The 23,572-nt window shown below is 38.1% G+C and overlaps 1 protein-coding gene and 1 long non-coding RNA gene across 3 annotated transcripts; one reads left to right on the top strand and one right to left on the bottom strand.

The window, feature by feature from the left end:
• Window positions 1–3,008: 3,008 nt before the first annotated feature.
• On the top strand, window positions 3,009–15,233 carry LOC143899200 (uncharacterized). Its single transcript, XR_013257415.1, has 2 exons — window positions 3,009–9,203; window positions 13,035–15,233. It is a non-coding gene; the product is annotated as an uncharacterized LOC143899200 (long non-coding RNA).
• LOC143899199 (angiogenic factor with G patch and FHA domains 1) lies at window positions 10,790–23,458 on the bottom strand. Of its 2 annotated transcripts, none has more exons than XM_077409274.1 (9): window positions 23,145–23,458; window positions 22,830–22,986; window positions 22,455–22,694; window positions 22,162–22,326; window positions 21,788–21,959; window positions 20,933–21,093; window positions 20,392–20,834; window positions 20,180–20,279; window positions 10,790–11,315 (listed from the first exon to the last, which is right to left on the bottom strand). In XM_077409274.1, exons 1-9 carry the CDS (start codon window positions 23,252–23,254, stop codon window positions 11,172–11,174), a joined length of 1,692 nt encoding a protein of 563 aa, XP_077265400.1. In that variant the 5' UTR covers window positions 23,255–23,458; the 3' UTR covers window positions 10,790–11,171. The 2 variants fall into 2 exon arrangements, with proteins under 2 accessions (XP_077265400.1, XP_077265402.1); XM_077409276.1 differs by having other exon boundaries at window positions 22,830–23,045; window positions 23,145–23,296.
• Window positions 23,459–23,572: the final 114 nt, after the last annotated feature.

Here is a 23,572-nt window from a genome sequence, read left to right as displayed (position 1 = left end):
AGCGAGCGAGCGAGAGAGAGAGAGAGAGAGATGGAGGGGGGGACAAGTTAGGCATGGAGAGAGAGGTAGATCGCGTTTCAATGGATATTAAACATCAGCGGAGAGAGTCGTCAAGGAATCGGTAACGTTACACTTATATGTACATGCTTGAACACGTGCTTGAGTGCATGCATTTATATATGCCGCTGGTTGGCTGCCATGCGTAAAAATCATTCCACGACGGTGCGAGAGTTAACAGAAAGTATTCGAGGGTCAACAGTGGTCTGACTACGTGACATACATTAGAAACTTTGTGGGATACGTTTTTTTGCGTCACGAAAAGAAAGAAAGAAGAGCGGAAGAAGGCAGAAAAAGTTTTGAGTTAGTAATGAAGTTAAAGAACTATCGACGCGTAGAAGAGCATACCGTTCGTTCTCCCATGTATTATAAAAATACAGAACTATAGGAGACACAACATGACAACACACGTATTTAAGAAATAAAAGATTATGAAAATGCCAGAGTAAAAGACAAGGTTGTAGTGTGTTGTGTTTTTCGTTAAAAAAAAAGAGGAGAAGAGAATGTAAAAGAGTGAGAGAGAGAGGAGAGGGAGGTAGGGAAGACGATGCCTCCAAGGACCATGGTCGTTGCTGCCCACGCTATGGTCCATCTATCCACGTCTACTGTGACCATCTACGTAATCTGACAGTCTCTAACGATGCACGTACTCTTCTACGTGTAAGATATTCTATAATAGACCATCCATGAGATGTTTGTTCTCCGACATAGGCGCACGAGTCTACAACGGAGAACGTATCATATAACGGAGGACTCAATGATTATATGCTTTGATAATTTGTATAAATATGCATATGTGTACAATCTTTTATACGTGTATCAAGCTATATAACGAGAAACGAGCTTCTGAATATCTTTTTATTTAATGTTGAATATTTAAAGAAATTGCATTTTTAATATAGCTCGAAACCTCAAAAAAATAAATGCTGCATCACTGAATAATTACAATATTAATCAATAATAAAAATTAGATGGATAACATTTTTGTAAAGAAACATAAATTCTTAGGACGTATATAGTTTTATTAGCGGTCAGATGATAAGTGAATGTGTATTTGTTGATTTCTTTTATAAACACTTTTAATCTCATTGAGAAGGAAAAGTAAAGTCGTCACGATATATATCGGTGAGATATATCGAGAGAGAATTTATAAGAGTAATATAATTGTATAAATACACGTGTAAATATAATTATAAAACACACACACACACACACTTTTTTCTTTTTTTTTCGTCTTCTCGACCAGTGATCAAAAATTTTCAGCACCTTAGTGATCACGTTCCCACTCATTGTCAGACGGACGTATTAGTCTATAGCTATAGCATAGGATACTGTCACACTTTTTCGCATACGAGAGGAGTATACACTCGATGAACGGACGTAAGTGTACTTGCAATCAATACGTGGAAAATGTTTATATCTAAAACTTGTTTTTCAGTTGTCATAAAAGGTCTACGTATTAATTATAATTATAATTATAATTATAATTATAATTATAATTTTTTGTAGTTAACAAGTTCTGTACTATTTGAAGAAACAGCTATTAATTAACGAACGTCGTAACTATTGCTCTGGAAATAGATATCAAGAATTTTAATTATATAGCTTTTTTAGACATGTTATTTAAATTATGTTTAATATGATACGTTTTTTAAAAGTACGTTTGTTTTGTGTTAAGTAACGTAGTCACGAAAGTTGATCAAAAATGCAACGTTGAAAATATTTATAAAATAACACATAATTATGTAAATATTTATTATATAGATTAGTTATGTAAATATATACGTAACTACGTAAACGTAAATATATTCAGTCTACGTGCAAGTATACACGGTTGCATTTCTGGAAGATTACTTCAAGTTCTTAGTTGCGTCGTATAATTGATATAAACAGAGTTTAACAATCTGACTTTTTTTACAAGAATACATAACGTCAAGTACAATGTAGGTACACATATTTAATACGAGTGTGTGCGAAGAATGCAAGCCACGGTTCCTTCAAGCATGCAATGAGATTCACGTGACGACAGTTGAGAAAGTATTTCACGTTTCCAAGAAAGAAGCGAAAAGCGCGAACGAAAGGAAAAGAGTGACGGTAAAAAAGTGCGATGACGGGACGAGAAAAAGATCAGACCAATTATACCGAGAGCCACGTACGGCGGTATTACTGAATAATTACGGTTACTATCTATGACTAGTCGTAATAGCTGCTCAAGTACCGTGAGAAGAATAACCGTTCAAGTTCTCCAAGCAAACTGGTTTCACGCCTCATTCCGTTCGCAAGTACACATAGCTGATTCTAGACGTTGTGGATGCCCAAGATAGAAAGTAGGCGTGCTATCCGTATATTCGTCTCTCTTTTTCTCTCTCCATTATATATTCTTCCTTTTATTCATATTTCGTCTCCTTACAAAACCGATATACTATTCCGATATATCTTTATCTCTCTCATCAGCTTTAACTCTATATTTGTATCTACGAGAAGATTTCTGTTTTCTTCACGCAAATCCGAATTAAAGAGAGAGAGAGAGAGAGAGAGAGAGAGAGAGAGAGAGAGAGAGAGAGAGAGAGAGAGAGAGAGAGAAATATATTTGATTGATTGATTGAGCTTTATTAGTCTTCTCGGTTATTTTTTACATCAAATGTCATTACATTACGTCCTCTACATAAAGTACAATATATTCTTTTAACACATATGTTTAAATGATTAAAGTGGGAGAGAGGGGGAGATAGATAGATAGATAGATAGAGGGAGAGAGGAGAGAGAGAGAGAGAGAGAGAGAGAGAGAGAGGAGAGATCTAGAAGAGAGTATCTCTAGATCTCCTCAAGAGCGCTCTCTAGAAATATCTCTCGCTACTCGCTCTCTACTATCTCTCTCTCTCATCTCGCTCTCGAGTCTTGTCTCCGTCAGCGTCGGCGAGAGGGAGAGAGAGGGGAGGATGTGGGCGAGAGCGAGAGCGAGAGTTCAGAGCCATGCCACACACACAACTCGCTTTCGCAACGCTGTGTGCATGGCGTTACATCGACGATGACGACGAGCGACGGTCACGTGTAAGTACGTACAGCACGTATGATCGTGCGTACGCGGGATTACACACGGAGCGATGTGCCGCATTTATGTAGCCCCGTCTAGACGGCCGTCAGACGTATTATTGGGTTCGCGTAACTCTGCGATACATAGCTATCGTCGTACCTATGTTATGCGTGCTGCTTGCGCGCGAGTATATACATATGCTGCAAGCACTGGCGCGATGGTTACGTACATGACACACTTGTACATACGCCGAGTGATTTTAGCTTTAGCTGACGTATATAACTGTTGCTAATTACGCGATCGACTCTGTAAATCGATTTGACGTGCCGCGTCGCTTTTGACTGCTATATATAGTATATATGTATGTATGTTTTATATAATATTCATGTCTGCTGGGGTATCCACGTGCATGCTTTGCGACGTGAGAACGTTTCCACGTTCTTTTGCAGAAACACGACGTTAAGCCAAGATTCTGCAGATATATTGTTTGATTTCTTAAATTTATTAGGCAATTTTATGTTTATTAGATTTAAACGATACCTTTTGCTCATCTTTCTTACCTTAATAAACTTATTAAATTAATTTATTTTACATAGTTTATTCATTCAGCTATAAAGAACGTTTTCTAATCAAGTATCTTGCGATTAACGTCGTGCGGATCGTCATGAGTGACAACGATAGTCACGCGAAGCGCGTTGCAGTCTCGAAGAATACAAATGTGAATAGTACGCTAGTTTATTCCGATGATATATAATCAACACAAAGCATCTTTATAAAATAAGTTATTATTTTTTATAGGATAAAATATAAAATATAAAATGACGGAACATATTATTCTCTAAGAGTAAAAACCATTTATACGTGAAAGCTATGACTATGTGTAGCACGTACGTTGTAATAATGAAAAATGTAACACGATTATTCCATTGAGCACGTGAATTTTCTCTCTCTCTCTCTCTCTCTCTCTCTCTCGTTCTCTCTCTAGGTATTATTGAGAGATAACATCCCATGATATTATAATTATATGTATTAAAATTAAATATATGGTTTGTAGATGACAACGTTTATTATGTGATATCTACGCGTTTGACATAACCCGCACGCGAAATAAAATTGATTGAGTCTATCGCGATCGTATGGTTTTTAATTTTTTATGTGTACTCGTTCCTTAACTAAACAGTTATGCTGCTGTGTCCTCTTCATCCTATTGCGGCCACCTACCTATGTGATATTCTTGTTTCTGACGAGTCAGAAGCGTTTGTATTGTGGAGGATATACGGCTCGTCTTCTTGGAACTCATCTCCTTCACAACGGCGCAAAACTATTTATAGAACTTAGGTTTGTGATGTGCTAAATAAACAGGTTATCTATGCATTACGAACATTTCTATAGGCACTGCGCGCGTTTTTGCATCTTGAGTAGCCGTTTTACCCATTAGTTCGTACAAGCACGATACGTACCGTACTGATCAACTGTGGCATGCATAGCATATCGTGGAATATTAAAAAGTATTTTACTGACTGAAAAACGTGCAGACGCGATATTAATAAATATTTATGTCATTTTTAGAATGTGTTTCAACGGTAGTTTTAGACCATATATGTATAGCACTCCTAGAAGACGACTGTCACAACTGAAAAAATTTCGATTTTGAGTTAAGGCCATAAAAAATATGCCTAAAATGTTACGTGCTATAATAGTAGGTGTACGTACGACTGTCAGTCTATATGCGAAATCCGCTGCAAGGAACAGAAGTATAAGTATTGTTATTCTTTTAAACAGCGCGTATATTGCAGTTTAATATGTGGATTAATAAGTATGTGTCATAAGATGACGTGACAAGTAAATCACAGCAGATCTCTTCAAGAAATAGTATATATAAGCTTTATTATAACAAAATATCGTACGTGTACGTGCGTTAGTTATCTCATAATTTTAAAAACGTGAATTTTTACTTTTCTTCTTTCCTGAAACGTGTGAATTTTTTTAGTAGTGACACCAATCTTCTAGGGGTGCGATATATTGAATAAGTATAAAAGTTTTAGTCTTTATTTAGCTGTTAGAAAAAGCTGTACTAGTTTTCTTCGCAAATAACGCCTTGTCTTTTACCCCGAAAGGCGATCACGTTATCTTCGAAGACAAATACGTACATACAATATTCGTCCAGGTTCTCGAGTGCGCACGCAAGCGCGTATGCGCACATTATGCATGGTTTTTAAGGGGGGCGTCTGGTTTAGGAGGCTAAAAAAAGGAGATTTTTATGAATTTTTTTATTGACACGACGGCAGTTGAGGTTTCTAAACCTTTTACAATATTTAACTGCTTCGTTGAAAAGGTAAAAAAAATTTTTATATTGTAAAATACGTGCAAAATGACGCCGTGGTGTATTTCTAATCGGAGCGCCTTGCCAAACGAGTTGCCAATCTACGGGAAAAATGTAGCCCGCAATTTTTATCTGAGACAAAAAACGAAAAAGATAATTAATTTTTATATATTTTTATTCTATGTGAACCAGGAACATATAGTTAAAAAACTGTAAAATACAAAAATTTTTATCACTTGAACAAAAACATGACATTTTGGAGAAAAAATTTCCTCCGTGCACGAACAATTATTTAAATTAATATTTTTACCAATGTTTGAGGTTTACATAGAATGGTTGTTCATTCTTTGGCTAACGCACTTTGAATCAAGTCGATTGATCACGTAGTTTTTTCTTTATCTTTCGCGCAGATTGTAGGCGAGGCGCTCTGCGTAGAGATATACACCACGGCGCCATTTTGCACGTATTTTACAATATAAAAATTTTTTTTACCTTTTCAAATTTCAACGAAGCAGTTAAATATTGTAAAAGGTTTAGAAATCTCAACTGCCGTCGTGTCAATAAAAAAATTCATAAAATTCTCCTTTTCTTAAGCCTCCTAAACCAGAATCCCCTCTTAAGTTATACCTTAGGTTATAATATTAATGTCTATAATATCGATCTTATCTCGAATATGGATCTTCAGGATCTTATGTCATACATGTTTTGTCTCTTGACGGATTACTGAGACACAACTAACTGATATTTGATTTGGTTTGCTCGTGATATTAATACGATATCGATCGAGTTCTCACATGTCTGATGTGACACGTATGACGTTCCTGAGTGAGAAAATAGTATGTACATCGATATCAAGAGATAGCTTAAGTGGCGGCAGCTTTTTATTGAACGCAAAGCGTAGACAATAGTATAAAAGAGTTTGATGAGAAACATTGCTTTTCAGCCTGACGAGGGCCACGACGATGGAATATAGACCACGAGTCTAAAAAACAGGAAGAACTACTTGTCACAGATTGGACGGCCCTTTCGTAGGCACATGTGATCTTGTGAGAGTAATCTATGTACCGCATGTGACGACTTAGCGAGTCGTATAATCTATTTACCAATATTGTCGTGACGTGTCTTTAGTAATAGTGGACACGTGGACGCGCCCTTCTCGCGAGGTAGTTGAACTCGGGATATACGGAACTCGTGTACATTCTCTCTCTCTCTCTCTCTCTCTCTCTCTCTCTCTCTCTCTCTCTCTCTCTCTCTCTCTCTCTCTCTCTCTCTCTCTCTCTCTTCCCTTCCCTTCCCCCTCTTCTCTCCCTCCCTCCCTCCCGCGCCCTTTCTTGATATATTAAATACAAAAAACATGTGTAACAAACACACACACACACACACACACACACACACACACACACACACACACACATATATTTTTTTGTTACGTATTAGCGAGAAGCCATCAAGTATGTCGAATACGTTATACAGTATATATCATCTATGGTTGAGACCGTTGAGACTGCGAGCATTTGTTTTTTTATTGCTACGTAATGCGGGTACACAGCCCACGCATGGTCTTTGATAATAGGGATATGCATAAACGCGCAGGGGAGGAGAGACACTGGTAAAGCGTATCCTGCATTGTCTACCGGCTGCTACTTCATGCGTGCGTCCGCATTCCTAGCTCCTACAATTACAAACCGCGTAAAGGTACTCACACGTACATATACATATACGTATATGAATATACACGTTTGTCTATTAGAACGTGCTCGATGGACAACGGTTAACAACGGTTACGGATTATTACCCAGCCAGAATCGAAACCTTTGTTGTCTCTGTCGGTGCTATACTCGACATCCGGCTTGTCGATCAAACATGGTATCATTTTCATTTCTAAAGTCTTTTCGAATCTAAACGAATTTTTTGTCAACATTGATCTCTCGAAAGTAGAATGCTTGTACTCAATGTTGTACTTTGAACACGACACGACTGTTGTACGTCACGTTCACTATCATCGATGTCTCTTATTGTGAAATATCGTTTATCTGAAAGTATCATATAACTATAGCCATAAGTAAAAAATAATAGTTATCCTGATATCAGTTAATAATCCTTTCTTTTACGATTTACATCTCTTTATCGCTCGTATGTATGTCCCTTTCTACCGCTATTATGTAAAACTCTTTTACTTTATTTTAAAAGGAGATTTATAAAGAAACTGTGTTCCTCGATTTTGAAACGTAAACGTATTTTGAAATGTAAATTGTAAATTTTGAATGCGATTAGCTTAACAGTTATCATTGCCGCGATATGTACATACATATTAGGAATAATAGCTTAAGAAAGTATCTTTTGCGAGAAAACCTGTTTGTACGTAACGCATAATCTTGTGTGTGTGTGTGCGTGCGTGCGTGCTTGTGCACGCGTGGGGGGGGGGAGGGGAGGTACTGGACGAACACTAAAAATCTTACGAACGATACAAACGATAGATTTTCCAACGCACGTGAAAACATAATATTACTACTTGCTGGACACATATGGTAGCCGCATTCGTGCACTCGCGGATCGTAGAAACACGCTTTATTATTGGTCATTAGCTGTGTGAACGTGTATGTCTGATCACCAGTTTCTTCTTTCGTCTATACACACGCAGACAGTCGATTTTACATCCGTAAGGTATTTATACGCACACAAGTGTTATTATAATTATTAAAACTAAGTACCTAGTATACGTAGAATGTGCACGACGATCCTGACTTTGTTTATTAACCGCATATCTACGAGTTTAAAGGAAAAATTTCAAATACATTGTGTACGTGTCAGAGTATAATGGTATAGCATATTTTATGATACGTGTCAGTGATAATCTATTTATTATATGATACACATCCATGTGGATTTACGTTCTTTTTATAAATGTCAAAATTATACATATATAGAATTGTACTGATATGTATTGTAGCTAGATTTTGTGACTTTGAAGCTCGCGCAAGTGGGTAGTGTAAGTAAAGTGTGTTTATCAGATACGCTTATTGTTAGTGGTAACGAATAATGGTCGCAAATCCGTTTGAACCGTTGTCTCACGATATAGGCTAAATATTGTCTCGACGTGCGCGACGAGGCCACTACCATAATTTGTCATTCGTGTTTACCTTGTTGCACGCACGTCGAAATGCGGAATAATATTCCGCGTATCTCATCACCTTAAAATACTATTATTATATAACGCGTTTTATTATCGTATCAGATACATATGAGATATGACGTGAGATGGACATAAGCGATATTCGTGATATATTCCTCCAGTTGTTTCGTCTCACAATGTTGTGTGAACATTATTAATAATGTATATGAATGGTAGTAATGTGATCTAATAACAATAACAATAAAAATAGATTTTAATAGATTTTTTTTGTACGTTGTACGGCAACTGAATCTGACGCGACAGGGCACATAACACGTGAAAAATAAACCTCGCGACAACGCCGACTGTCAAATGGATAGATCGTTTCGTTTTGGGAAAAATGAGAATCCACGTCCAGATCAGATTCCAAGCTGTGCGTCTCCTCTGTTTTTTCCTCTTTCAGCGTAGAGAGCGGCATCGAGGCCAGATGAGGCTTGTCCACTAGTCTACTAGACTACAGAGAGCCAAAAAATGGCTGACAGACAACAAACGAGACCCATTTGTTAGCACCGATTTGCTCTGACGTTGCCGCCGTGTCTAGACACTCAATGTCCAACGCCGCCGCTGCGCCGCCCAGATCCGCCGCGATTCTCTTCTATTGTATTACACACCCTACGGTATGTTTCCGTAAACTCCTTTATTTTTCTACTTTTACAACTTGCTTGCATTTACGTAAGAAATATCCCAGAAACAATCACGTGCTAAATATTAACGGTTATCAAAAAGAAAAAAATTTGTAAAGGAATACGCGGAACACTACGTCTAATTGGTTTTTAATTTAACACAAACACGTCGCGAAAACGTTGACATAGATCTGTGAAAAATTCGCTTTAGAATTAGAAACTTTGTTAGTTTTACTGGGAAGACCCACTAAACCAGTTTGTAACTGTTATGTAACTTAGGGAGCACATGGAAAGAACAATAACTATGTTAAGTTACGTAAGTTACGTAACGTTACATAACAGTTATTACATTGTATTACATGTACAATAGTTAGTACATATAATAACAGATGCGAAATGCCGAACTTATCTTTTTCTGGAATAAAAATTGTCAACACGAAAAAGCTTTTGAAATAGTTGATTTTCATGTTTCCATTTTTATCTAGACGTAGTAGATTTTAATTTGAATAAAACGCATATAAAAAACGTATAGTATGTATATCTATGTTTTGCCGTCACGTGCCATGACGTTGTTACCGCGCTCGGAAATACATACGTAAAAGGCGCGAAGGGAACCTCGTAAATAGCTGTGCTACGTATTGATAGGCTCTCGCCACGTTCCTGTCTTCTTGTTTGTCTGTGCGCCTTCTTTTCATTAGCTCATTCTCTTTTTTTTTCTTCACCGATTGCTTCATTTATCTCTCATATATGTTTGCACGTATATAGTAGATGTATAAATTTCAGTAACTTACGTAACGTACCATAAAATATCGCGCCGCGATTAAAAAGAAGTGTATGTCGAGTAAGATGGAATGCAGACTTATTGTTAGAAGTAGACTAATATTGTATGTGTAAGAGCGTACTTTTAATTAAAAGTGCAACACATAAATTTTTGTCTCGCGAAACGATGCAGTTTTTGTCGAGTTGTCGAGCGTAGGTCGCGTTGAGTTTGCTGCTTGTGTAAGGCTAATAATATTATAAGCTGAAACAAAATTTATAAGCTGAAACAAAATTTTATGAAATCTATGATTTTTATCTTGGTAAAAACTCGCGCTGAATTCTTTTCGTACAACGATCGACGTCGTGATATAGTTCAAGACTTTCTTTGAGATGTCTGATTCCTTTTGTCCTTTGGTCCCGCCATGCCGTGGTTCAGCATTTTATAAGCTCTATAAAATTCGCGTACGACCCAGAGCGGAAAAAATAGTGTAGTGCTGGGCCTGAACGAAACCCGCGAATGGACGCTATTAGCTTCAGGTATACCAAATGGTATATAAAATTGATTTTTTATCGCGGTAGACGAGAAAGCGACTGGACTTGAGCCAACGATGTTTTCGAAGATTTTTAAACGCAGCATAACATGTAATATTTGATGTCTTTCCGAATGTCTCATCTCCATAAATCAACGTATTGTTCTATCGTTACTTATAGATGTAAACGCGGTATGTCGAAAGCCAAAGGAAACGCGTTCTTTTCGATGTTTGTTTGGGCAGTGGGACGTACACGTGTTTTTATTCATGTAAATAACAAAAAAACAGCCATACGCCATGAATGATGAATTTATTTCACACGTATTAAGCTAATTATCAATAGCATTTTCCATTATTCTATACAAACATGTATGTGGAAAATAATAGCTATGATAGTCGATCAAGGCCTCTTTCAGCAATGTAGAATTAAATTAAACATGACGTTATGTGCACCACGGCACTGCGATTTTGCATTTTGTTATAAAGTCTCTTTTTAAATCACAATTTATTTTCATGTTTCGAAAAGTTCTCGATATTTATCATTCGGGTTCATAAACACGAAACGATGAATCTTTTTAATTTAAAAAATTAATTTGATTTTTCATAGTGCGCGACTAGGTGGCTATATAAAACTAGTTTGTTGCCGTAAGTTAATTATTCATTCGTCAAAAAATTAATCCACTATTTCTTTATAACGTTTTTGTGTTTTCCGCCACACTGTCTGCTTCTTCTTCGTGTTGGAATCTAACTCGATGTTAGGAACGTCCGTTCTCTTTAATCCAAGACCAACTTTGTTGTGATTGCACGTGATAAGTAACTGTAACACACAGAAGTAGTACGTTTTTATTACAAAATATTGTTTAGGTTTTCTAAATATTAAAATATGTATATTATCTAAAGTCGTTAACTTGAATAGATCTGTCGTAAATTCTCGACAGATATACGTCCCAACATAAAAAATCACATTTTCACACGTTTACGGAAACGTCTTGCATCAAAACTTGTACTGTATGCACGTCTTTAGGCTTTCTCTAAAAATGGTACCAACGACCATATCGTACTCGTATCCATTACTCGCGTGATGAGTTTAAGAGTTGTTTAGGAGCAAAAAGACTTGACTCTGGTTTTATTTTCTTACTCGTTGATGATAGCGCGCGCGCACATAAAGATACTCGCTCCAGTTTATTTTCTCTTTCTCCTTGCGTCCCAGGCGAAAGAAGACTTATAGAAAGAGAGTGGCGTTTATTATTATTATTATTATTATTATTATTATTATTATTATTAATTTCATTAGGATCGTTTATACCTTTTACCTCACGTATTTTTGATAAGCAGTCGTCAATTAACAAATATCTAACCAATATTTATATATATTTCAATGTTCTAATTCAATTCTCTATAATTAGCTATCAACAGCTCATCGTGAGCATGGAGTCTAGTCATTATATACAACTGACACCTTGTTTTCGGTTCATTGATTTTCAAATAAAGATATTTCTATATTTTTTAAATGCTTATCGCGTTTAAATTAAAGTTATTTGGAAACTATTAAGTGGGATATTTACTAGTCTTACAATTAGAGTTAACGCGTAGATTGATCGATATCACGGATGAGAGAGAGAGAGAGAGAGAGAGAGAGAGGGGGGACGCGGGGAGGGAGAAGTCTACAGCAAACTATGTCGAAGAAGCGAACATTGTAAAATAATCATTAAACAGCGTCTCGTCGCATATCATCGTCGGCGTGTTAAATTATTTTGTCCAGTCGCAGTACTACGACCTACATAGATTTCGTAAAAGATTTATTAGAAGAGGGAGGTTAAAACAGTTTAACAATAATGTGAGTACACATATCTGTACAAATCTATTTACACACATTAAAATCGAGGTAAAAAATAAGATTAATAAAAAGAGAGAGTAGGTACGCTCTGTTTTTCTTTCGGATTTATCGAATATCTTGCGTGAATTAACAGAAAAGTTTAGATAAATCGACTTCAAGAAATGCACGTGAATTTTATAATTTAGCATAAGATCACGTTCCCACGTGAGTGAAAAAAAAATCGATAGAATTTTATCTAGCGTGAAAGCGAAAGCTGAATAAAGGTAGAAAATAGACAACGAGGTCACATCGACTGCGTGAACAATAACAACAACCGCCAAACGATCGAAGACACACGGCATCATGATTTCGCGATTAGACGGTGTAGACATGTCGCGACGTCTGTCACGTCCCTGCCCTCTTTCCACTCTTCTCTCTTAATTCCTCATTCAAGCCCAGACACTTCTAATGCGTATGCATACGCTAACTCATCGCGAGATGCACCGGTACTATTCAACGTGCGAAAGCGTGAAACTTTTGATTGCATGGTCAAGGGACCGCGACCGGTATGTCGAGAGCAGCGCTTCGTATTACGTGGGCTTGTGTGAAAATATGCGAACGCGAGAGCGAATAGAAAGTGTCGCAAACATTTGTTAGAGGCTATTTAATGAGATTTTGTCTTTTAAAGAAGAATAAACAACTATGTGCACGTAATCTTAGTTCCAGTTGGCGTTTAGTGCGGAAACTTTTGATACGCTTAATAGAGAGGAAGAAACATCCTAGGTTGCGAAAACCTAGACACCTAGACACCTGTGGTCGATCGTGCGAACAAAACGATGCCGACGTACACGAACATCGTAGGACGTCGCGGGTTTTCTGAGACGCGGTGGTAGGGTGCCAGACGGTCTGTGCCAGTTCGAAAGTTTGTCCCGGTTTACCCGTCTGGCAAACCGGGAAGCGATGTGGACGCACGTGCGCCGCACCTTGACAGCTTGAATATGGGCTCCAAGCACCCGTGCTGGATAGCGCATATTGGGTTTGAAACTTTGCTCGTTTACAACGCTGTAGTCTGTATACGTCTGCCACTGTCGACCGTCGACCATCGACCATCGACCGCCGCCGTCGCCCGCACTATACCACCATCGCCACTAACCATCGTCATCAGCCGCACCTCCTCTTCTTTCTCTTTCTCTTTTTTCTCCGTTTCCCTCTTTCCCGTGCTCCTCTATCACGGTCACATCACCACTGACGACACGTTGACTGTGCCGCACATGCGACTCAACTTCAAGCTTCTTTTTATCGCACGTGTTCTTTAACCCTTTCCCCTCTTCTCATATCCCGTATGATCGAGATGTTCTCGTATGTCGAGATATATGTTTAGAAAGGTGACGTGGTTCTAGTGACAAAAATTATATTCTAAATTGTTGGAAAAAAAGATTTATCAAATTTTAGACACACGGACTTTGAAGCACGTGGAAACACGTTGTCGACGTATACTTTTTCCGACATTTAATCTACAACGTATTCAGCGTATCGTGTCGTTGCCGAATTTTGATTTATATTATTTAAGCGAGGTATACGCGAGAGGAGAGAATTTAAGGATAGAAAATTTGGAGCTTGAGTATTTGAGTACGTGTTGGGTAATAGCCGCGCACATAGACTTAGAGAAGTCAACACGCTCACCACGTATTAAATTTATGTAACGTGCAGCGGCTTATGTAGGAAGACGTAGTGTATATATACATGTATAGGGATCACACGTTTTAACTGCGCGCGAGCGGACCTTCTGCGATAATCATGTGATAGATGTTCCTATAGGTGGTCGGTAAGCCCTACCGGCCAGACTGTTCGGTCTATATCGACATGTGTTTACCCAGACGGAAGCCGTCTGGCGATGATAGGGCAACCGCGGTCTCTAGTACGCGATCGCAGATCTAGCTAGAGACATTGGTTCGATATTTGATCATTAAAGAATATACACATACACACATAAAACAGCACATAATAATATTCGCGTATAAAATCAAACGACGCCGTGCTCGGTAATAAAAACGTGTTTTGGCACGGAGATAATGTATAGCGCACGTATTTTACGCGTCATACCTTTGTGTCTCGCGTTTAGAATATCACGAAAAAATGTTACATGAAAACATAAAGGAAGTAACGTAAAGAAGAACGTATCTTGTAAAAAATGAGTTTATAAAAAACGTATGTGCGAAATGACGTATATATTCTCTTCCGTACGTCACATCACGTCACATCACATCATATCACATCATATCGCGTTGCGTTGTATCGCGTTTGATCCGCGAACGTTTATTGTATACGGTTTATGTTGACCGCAAGACATATGCATTGAACATTGGCACGTGCCGTGCCGGTGCGTTGTAATTAATAAATCCCATTGTACATATTTGTATGTCGATACCGGGCACGTATTCAACACGTTTGTATTGCGCGAGCATATACATACATCTCGTCTGGACCAATCGACCGCTTCTGACTGACGTGTATTCCTAGCTAACGTTACGGACAACCGACGTACAAACAAACGTATACGTATTGTATACGCGTGTATGGCAACGCCGACTGTTAATCTGACATGTGCACGCGCGCGTGTATGGATCTCGTATGTGCACAGACGTATGCATTCGCGTCTGCTTCCTCCTGGCTGAGTTCTGGTTAATTTCGTTTCGTCTTTATCTCTCTCCATCTCTCTCTCTCTCTCTCTCTCTCTCTCTCTCTCTCTCTCTCTCTCTCTCTCTCTCTCTCTCTCCCTCTGACAAGTGAGTTTTGAACCGTCAAACCTGAAAATATCTCGCAAGTACCTTTGCCTCACTTAATATATCGTGAAACCTGCGAGAAACAACGCGCGCGCGCACCCGACGTATATAAACAAATGATAAAAAAAAAAAAGAATAGAGACAAATGAATAAGAGTAAGAGATCGCGTAAATCTATTCCGTGTGTATAAGTTAGTCAACGAACAGCTGTTTAGACAGCGATCGTGCGATGTTGGATTTATTTGTGACTGTAAGTTCCCACCTGTTGCCTCTTGCCTCTCTTCCGAACACGTTACTACAAAGTTTTGTCCTTTTTACTCTTTTTTCTGTTTCTGTATTTGTGTTCTTTGAATTTTTCTTTCTTTCCCTTGTCTACGCCTATCTTTTTATCTTATTCTTTTATCTCTTTAACGTGTCATAAATTATGTATGTTATATACAATATTAGTCACTCAATCGATTTTTGTTAACATTTTCGAACGATCATGCAGGGAAAATATTGAGAAGTGCTGGCATATGACGAAACAACTTGTATCGACGTGCAAACGTTAGCGAGCGAGCGATCTGTAAACACATCTGTAATATATCAATCTGCACAATAAGTAAAATAACTGTTTTACACTTTTTAAACGGAGTCTTAGGCGGTTGTCAAAATTAGATTGGACTCTAATGTGTAAAATTTTACCTCGATATATTATGTAAATTGAAAATTGTATTAGGATGTAGAAAAACGAAACGTTGTTTCTCTTGTGTGGTTCGTGGACCGCGTCGTACGCATTATAATAGGCATGCGCGCACGCGTTTGTACTTTTTTCCTTTTTGTTTTGTACTGTTTTCATGTCGTCTCTCAAATAAAAGAACACAGTGAATAAATAGCGCAAAAAAGATAAGAAAGAACGAAAGATGGATGGGAACAACAAGTTATCGCGTAATCGTGAAGAAGGCATGGAAGTCAACATTCGCTCGTTGCTTTTATATGTGCCTACCTTGTTTTCACGAGCACGGCATTCAAAACATTCTCCTCCACTGGGATTATAGTGGATTTTATATCATCGATTGCAAACTGTGTGTAAGCATAGGTACACGATAAATATATTGATATTGTGCTAAAGCGAAGAGGTAAGAGAATAAAGTTTTTTGAAATGGCGTTGAATTTTTTATGTATTGCAGTACATAACGTAACATGTTGTATACAACAAATATGAACCAAGTTTGTGACAAAATGACTAAATAAAAAGTGCGACAAAAGGTAAAAAAAATCTTAATGTTTGCAAATAAATCTGTTTCTTTTACCCGTTATTCATTAAATAAGCCATAATCATTTCGAATTCCAGTGACAAAATGCTGAATTATCAACGTACGTGTCATAAAGAAGACAATGCTGTATGCACAGTGTAAATTGTACTATTTGTACTGTCTATTCTATATGTCTGTATAATCCTTGCTGCATTGCGTAATATTCTATTATCGAATGTACGATCGAAACAACTTTGCTACTGTCTTCTAAATGTGACACCCGCGGTATAGAGACGCGTACGTTTATTCGCATATATCTCGTATTTCGTTTCTGCCATGCAAACCCTTCTTCCTTTTCTTTCCTTCTTTCTACCGCTTTTTGTTTTCGTCGGAAAAGAACGATACAGTGTTGTAGTAAGAAAATAAACAGAGAGAAAATAAGAGGAAGAATGGCAACGAGAGAGAGAGAGAGAGAGAGAGAGAGAGAGAGAGAGAGAGAGAGAGAGAGAGAGAGAGAGTTTTCGGGAATAAATCTGTATCAAACGATAGTCAATACGAATTATTTATGTGAGTGACTATGTTGTTTTTGCGCGAGTGTAGATGCGATATACTTTCAAAACATCTCTTTATGTCGCGTAACGTCAGACATTTCGGCTATGAAAGTTATATAAACGCGGTCGCACGTGCACGATGCGCTCGAGCTCAAACATACAAATGATACAATTCAAATTGAATATTAACTCAATCGATTGATATCTACTATTTTGTTTAATGCAGACTTAAGATTGATTCACGTGTTTTGTAAAAAGGTCTTTTTACGGATATCTTTTACATTCTCGCGCTATCATATAGGAGACTAACAGACTGTGCGACGGGCTGTGAACTTAGGTAATAGTGCAATAAGATATAATAAGGTATGTAATGTTAAGTTAAGGTGAATGTAAACTACTATATATTTATAATAGGTTATTAGGTTATTAGGCATTAGATATCAGGCGAGTATGTACCCGTGGAATGGATGCAGGTATGAATGAATAAGGAATTGATTGTAAACCAAGTCCACTTTCTGGCTGTTGCTAAAGTTAATAAATATATATATATATATATATATATATATATATATACATTCTCGCGCTATCCATCCATCCATCCAGCGGCACTACAGTCAGTACAGTCTAAGTCGAACTCGAGCTTCCTCAGAATTTTGAGGTTTCGAAACAAACGTTGTTTTCTGGGAGTAGAGAGTAGAGGTTGTCGACAACCTACTTCCAACTGCCCAACTCCAACCTAGGGGACCGGTTTTCTCTCCAAATACAGAAGAGTTTTCGTGAAAAGATACTCTCGGTGGATTGCCATCACTTTGCGAGAGGTAGCGCGCGAATAAAAATCAACGATTTTTGGTTGACGTTGAACTCGGATCTTATTTTATAGTTATATTATATGTATGTTACGTCATGTTTGCATCGATACATTAACGTGTTTTGAGTTGAAAAGGAATACGTACTTATATATATATATATATACTTTTTTCATAAATGTATTTTACCACTTCGTGCATGGAAATACGAAAAGTCCTTAATCAAGCACGTTGAAATTATTCATCGCGTCATTTATCAATAAACGAGTTTTTTTTCTAAGGATTGTAAACCGCAAACAGATGTATATACGCGTGAAATGGACGTAAACCGTAAAAGAACGCACTGAGATGTACGTTTGCACTCTGTCCGTAAAATGGCTTACGGCAGTCGATATTCAGGGAAATCTATAAAATGAACGAGTTGCAGTTTCTAAATGCAGTCTGCCCGTACTTTACGATCCGTGCGTTCGCTACAACGGTTCCTCGCTTGTACAGCACGGTTTAACGCTGTCTATGTAAAATATTTCAAAACCGTAGCTACACCCCGTCGACTTACGAAATAAGAACTACGACTTTGCGCGTCGTATCCAACATTCGCGAACACATTTTTTTTGTCGACCTTTGTTTAACATTTTTAACGTACCATCTATCTTTTCGCGTTTCTTTATCAACGTCGTTGACGGCGTTTTATTATCGCGTTCATCACGCGAAAGTTGTCGTGACAACGTTAGGCAATATTAAACTCATAAATGGTTTTACATTTTGTTCGAGATGTGAAGATGGTGAAGACGTGTAACTTGCGGTGATCCGCGCGCACATGACGATGAAACTAGCGCCCGGTAAAGCACTTAGATAAATGAATCCGTCGAGATTTTAGTCGTTAAAGTGGGTATAGTATAGCTTTGCGTACGTAGACTACACAGCTCACGGTTCCGCGACGGTTTTATACCTGGTGGTTTACTAGCAATCGACATTCGCGAACTTAACAATGTCTGGTTTACGGGCTTTTAACGAGGCGAGGAGAGGAGAGGCGAGGCGAAGCGCATCATCCCAACGACGGTTTTTCTTCCGTATTTTGTGCTCGTATGTGCCTTCTCTGTCTCTATCGTTTACGATATAGGTCATATCATTGTGAAACGCACTCAAAGACGGTGCAACTTGCAACGAGCGGTGAGCGGTACGAGTTAAGAGAAAAGGTAACGTAAAAAAAGAAGAAGGACGTCACGGTAAAAGTAGAAAAACTGTACAATACATATATAATACTGAATGCGACTGAGTACTTGCGGTTAAGCGTGGCAAACGATCGGAGGTTACGTTTGAAACTCATTCCAACGCTTTTGTAATGTTCCAAGCTTTGCAACTATCCACGATCTCTATTTTTTGAACACGTTTTTAATATCTTTAGCGACACACGCCTTTATTTTAGAATCACGATAATATCTTTTCTATTTTGTGCTTTTCATGTTTAACGGATGCCTTCATTACAGACGTACGTATATTCATGTTGTATATAGAAAATATAATCTCCAACTCTGGTCCTCCTACAGTGGCTGTTTTGCTTTACGAGCGGAAAACGGCAGATAAATTTGGGAAAAAAGGCGGATGGGGAGGAGGCTGCTGCTGGGACAACAGAACGAGCAAATGGATAGTGAGGCGCGACAGCGAAAGCGACACACAACTGCAGACGAGAGAAAATAACACAGTCTCCCCTTATATCCCACCCTTTAATCCTTTTACGTGCACGCACAGGCACTACCGCCGACATGTATTTCGATGTATCCCGGCGTATCCTGGTATATGCACGGGGGCCGACGATGCGTCTAGACAAAATAATGATTTGGATTTCAATACATTTGCATTCATTACTCCGGGACGCTACTCAGCGCTACTCTCCTGTTCACGGTCCGCGATCCGCGCTGTCTCTTCTTTCGCCCGTTCGCAGAGCGACTCTCGTTATCATACGAATGCTCTACTCGTACAGTGACTCGCACCCGACGGCGCTCATTTCGTTGCCGTCGAACGGCGCGACGACGGGTAGGACGGGAACTGGAGGGCCTAACGCGGTACATACGCGATACGATGCGGTGCGCGTAGACCCAGACCCAGACCCCAGACATAGGAAAGATCGACTAAGGACGCGAATACTTCGATATCCAACAACGACCGCGTCACGATGGAAATAAAACTTGTGGCCCTATCGATCTATTGCTGTACTTTTCGTTTTTTTGCCAACGTATCTACGCGTAAGCTTTGGATTTATCATGATTCTTGACGTTGGTAAGAACGTTCGTGACAACGTTTTTTTAAGTTTCAACGTTTTAGTTTTAGCTCTTTTGCAAGAAAAATATAAACGTCTACGCAAGATTACGAACGCAAAAAGATTTTGAATCTCTTTTATAATCGTTGCGCGTATCACATATTGTGATACGTGAAGTAAGCCAAGTATACGAATGTAATAATGTAATGGATCTTAATAATGTAAGAAACTTACGGGCTCTGTCCTTCCATCTCCATCTTTGCCCAAGGAGCGACCTTCGGACCAACCCATCTTCGAGAGCAACTTGAATCCTTTATTGTCCTTTGTTATTGATCTATGATTAAGTTACGCGTCTTATTAGACGTTAATTTATTTACATAAGACGCGCTCTTATACGAACGCGCGACGGCGCTCTCTCGTTTACCGTTAGAAGTTGTACGACTTACGTGTGAACAGAACTTTGTTGCGTCTTAGCATAAGGATCCGAGGAACCTACATGCTGCCGCCTAGCTTGCGCTCTATCTCGATAACCTGAAGCTACGTGACTACTAGACACAACGTTATCCTTTTCAATTCCGAATTTGTGTTTCAGACGTCGCAACTCTTCCTTATGAAGTTTCGTCTTCGAAGTTTTATTTTCCGTGAGCGTGATGTTTTGTTGAACAAGACCCGGTTCGCAATGGCCACACGTTTCGTTTCCATCATGAATATGGCACAGTAATTTCGTACCGCCAACTTTTATAACTGATCCATGCGTTATTTTGTGAGGCTCAGATTCCTGTTTAGCTACCGACAATCTTATGCCATTTATAAATGTACCATTTCTTGAACCAGAATCTATTGCTCGATACTGTTTTTCACGTTCATCGTACACAAAACGTGCATGATACTGTAAGTACACGTATACACGTATAATAAACACCGTGTGATAAAAACGTAACGTAAGTACAAAGATGAAACTTTGGACTTGATCTTTTATTGATATACCTTGCTAATATTTATATCCGGTATCAGCACCGAATGATCTCCCTGTCGACCTAGGGAACCTCCTGTACATGTCACGAGAAAAAGGGAGCCCAATTTTAACTCTGCCAAATCTGTTTCCTTGACAATAATTCTCATGCATGGTGGATAACCTTTCGCTAAATCTGAAATATGATTTTTCGACGTGTGTAGCGTTTTTTTGCATTAAATACGCACGAGTCGCACGTTTAGCTTGACGAGACGTGAATGTAACCGTGCATGTTTTTTTCTTTCTTTCCCTTCACGTACATAAGTCTCGAGTAAAGTTTCACGAAGATGACGTTTGACGCCGTTGAAACATTTTAACAAGATAACGTTTAACGCCGTTGAAAACGGTTCACCAAGACTGTACGAGTCTATAAAGTTACGTAGACGTTTCATAGTTTTACGTTTATGCGAAGTTTGGCGTTCTCACGTAAAGTCAGCAGCAGGCAGATAGCGTTATCGCGTTGCCTCCCACGCACAGTATAAACCATGCTCTTATAAAAATTATTGAAAAATTTACGTTAAACACTGTTTTATTACGCACTTAACTTTTAACATACATTACGATTATTATCGAATGTTATTACTTAAAAACGTAACATTAATAATATGAAAAGAATGTGTATGTACTAATACAAATATGTGTTATACCGGACTTTTATATACTGTACTAAAAAATATTACAAGAAAATTCGTTAAAGTTTATATTATTTATTTCTTTTTTAGCCTGTGCTTTATGAGTTACGGCACAAAATGTCAAGGTACACATACGTAACGTAAAATACGTACAGTAACATAACGAACACAAACGTGAGAAAATATTGAATACGAAACCTTGTTCTTCACCATCACTTTCGCTCGTTGTGGACACCTCAAGAATACGTTCGTCAGAAATATCGTCGTTTTCACTTTCTGAACATTCGCCCTCTTCAGGTTCTTTATTTTTTTCTTCTTTATTTTCCAACGTCTCTTCATCACTTATAAATTTTCGCTTTTTTACGTCATCCTACAAGGAGAGAGAGAGAGATACGTATACATATTAAAAGCATAGGATAGTTACCTAAAGCTTGTCGCTCGTATCTTTCACGCGTTATATTTGAAAGGCCTTTTATCACGTCATCTATTTCATTCAAAATCTGTACGTTGAGATAAACGTTCAAATATTTTTTTACAAAAAAAAAAATTTGAAAACGTAGATATGTTCGTACCTTATTCTTTTTCCCACGTTCTTGTTCTTCCTTTTTTTGGCAAGTTGGAAGCGTTACAGGAGTAGTCTCGTTTATATTGACTCGACTGTGGACGTGGTACGTATTACTAGCTTTATCATAGTAGTAATATATTCCAGTGTTTCCATCATAATATAAACCTTGCCTCTAAAATAATACGAGAGCTCTGGGCTTGTCATTTTTTTCTTTTTTTAAACACACATACTACGTACGAAAAACTATATCATAAAGTTATAATGTTTGTAAAGTATGTATGTACACACTATATAACGTACCGTATCATAATAATATCCAGTATTATAATCATAATACATTCCTGATGTCTGCTCATAAACAAAACCAGTCTGTAATAAAGCTGCGTCTGCGACTTGCTTTACTTGATTTACTATACTAAGTGACTCAACATCACGACTAACACTCCAATCCTGTGGTAATAATTTATTAAAATCTAAAGGATCCGTCTGAATCCCACAGTGGGATATATATGGTTTCGTATAGAGCAAGTTTTGTTGTTTCTGTGAAAAATGACACATTGTCGTGCTTTATATTAAGATTAAGAAAGAACAAAAAAAATATGTACACATACGTTACGTTAAATGACGTTGCGTAGATGAAAATAAGGACATAACGTTTAGTAAAAATATATATACCTGTTCACTTAGTCTCTTTTGTAGTTTGTCAATTTTCTTGCGTTGTTTTCTAATACAATCATGCAGTTTACGTATGACGTTTAAAACATGAGGCAAACTATGTAATTCTTTTGCAAAATCTTCTTCAAAGTCTGATATACGTTCTTCTTCGCTTTCACTATGCATTTTACATTTGTTTATGATTTACGTGCTTAAAGGACGGTGCCGTATTATATTCTATACGTATTATGAGAACAGATAAGCGTGACAGAAAGGATAAAACATACGGTTGATGTTTAACCTAAAATAACCTAACCTAACTTGTTTTTCACTTACACGCGTGATGAAAATAAACGTCTTTTTTTAATAACAATATAACACAAAGGCGTAACATTGTCGATACCGTAACGATACTGCGAAAACGATAAAATAATACACGTATACATATAACGTGCGCGTTACAGTACGCAGTCCGTAAAGAACAACGTCAGTTTTCTATCGCTTTGCTCAGCTTTGCTTGCTGCACTATTGAACTAAGTGCACACTGGTGCACGGTGTACGAAAGGCCGGTCTCCACGGGGCGTTGTAAGCCGTAATGCGTAAAGGTGCTTTTTCATGGGCGTCATGTGACGCTCGAATTCAAGTTCGGGTAGTTATGCTGCGTTCCCACTACACGCGTCGCGAGTCGCGTCACGACGCCGCGTCCGGAGTTCGCCACGCAAAACGTTTTATTTTATGACGTCCGTTCGTACGCAAGATAGTGA

Source organism: Temnothorax americanus, unplaced genomic scaffold (genome assembly GCF_048541705.1).
Source record: "Temnothorax americanus isolate GAGA-0224 unplaced genomic scaffold, ASM4854170v1 Scaffold26, whole genome shotgun sequence".
NCBI lineage: Eukaryota > Metazoa > Arthropoda > Insecta > Hymenoptera > Formicidae > Temnothorax > Temnothorax americanus.
The sequence above is the reverse complement of the archived record's forward strand: the minus strand, read 5'-3'. Positions and strand labels throughout refer to the sequence as shown.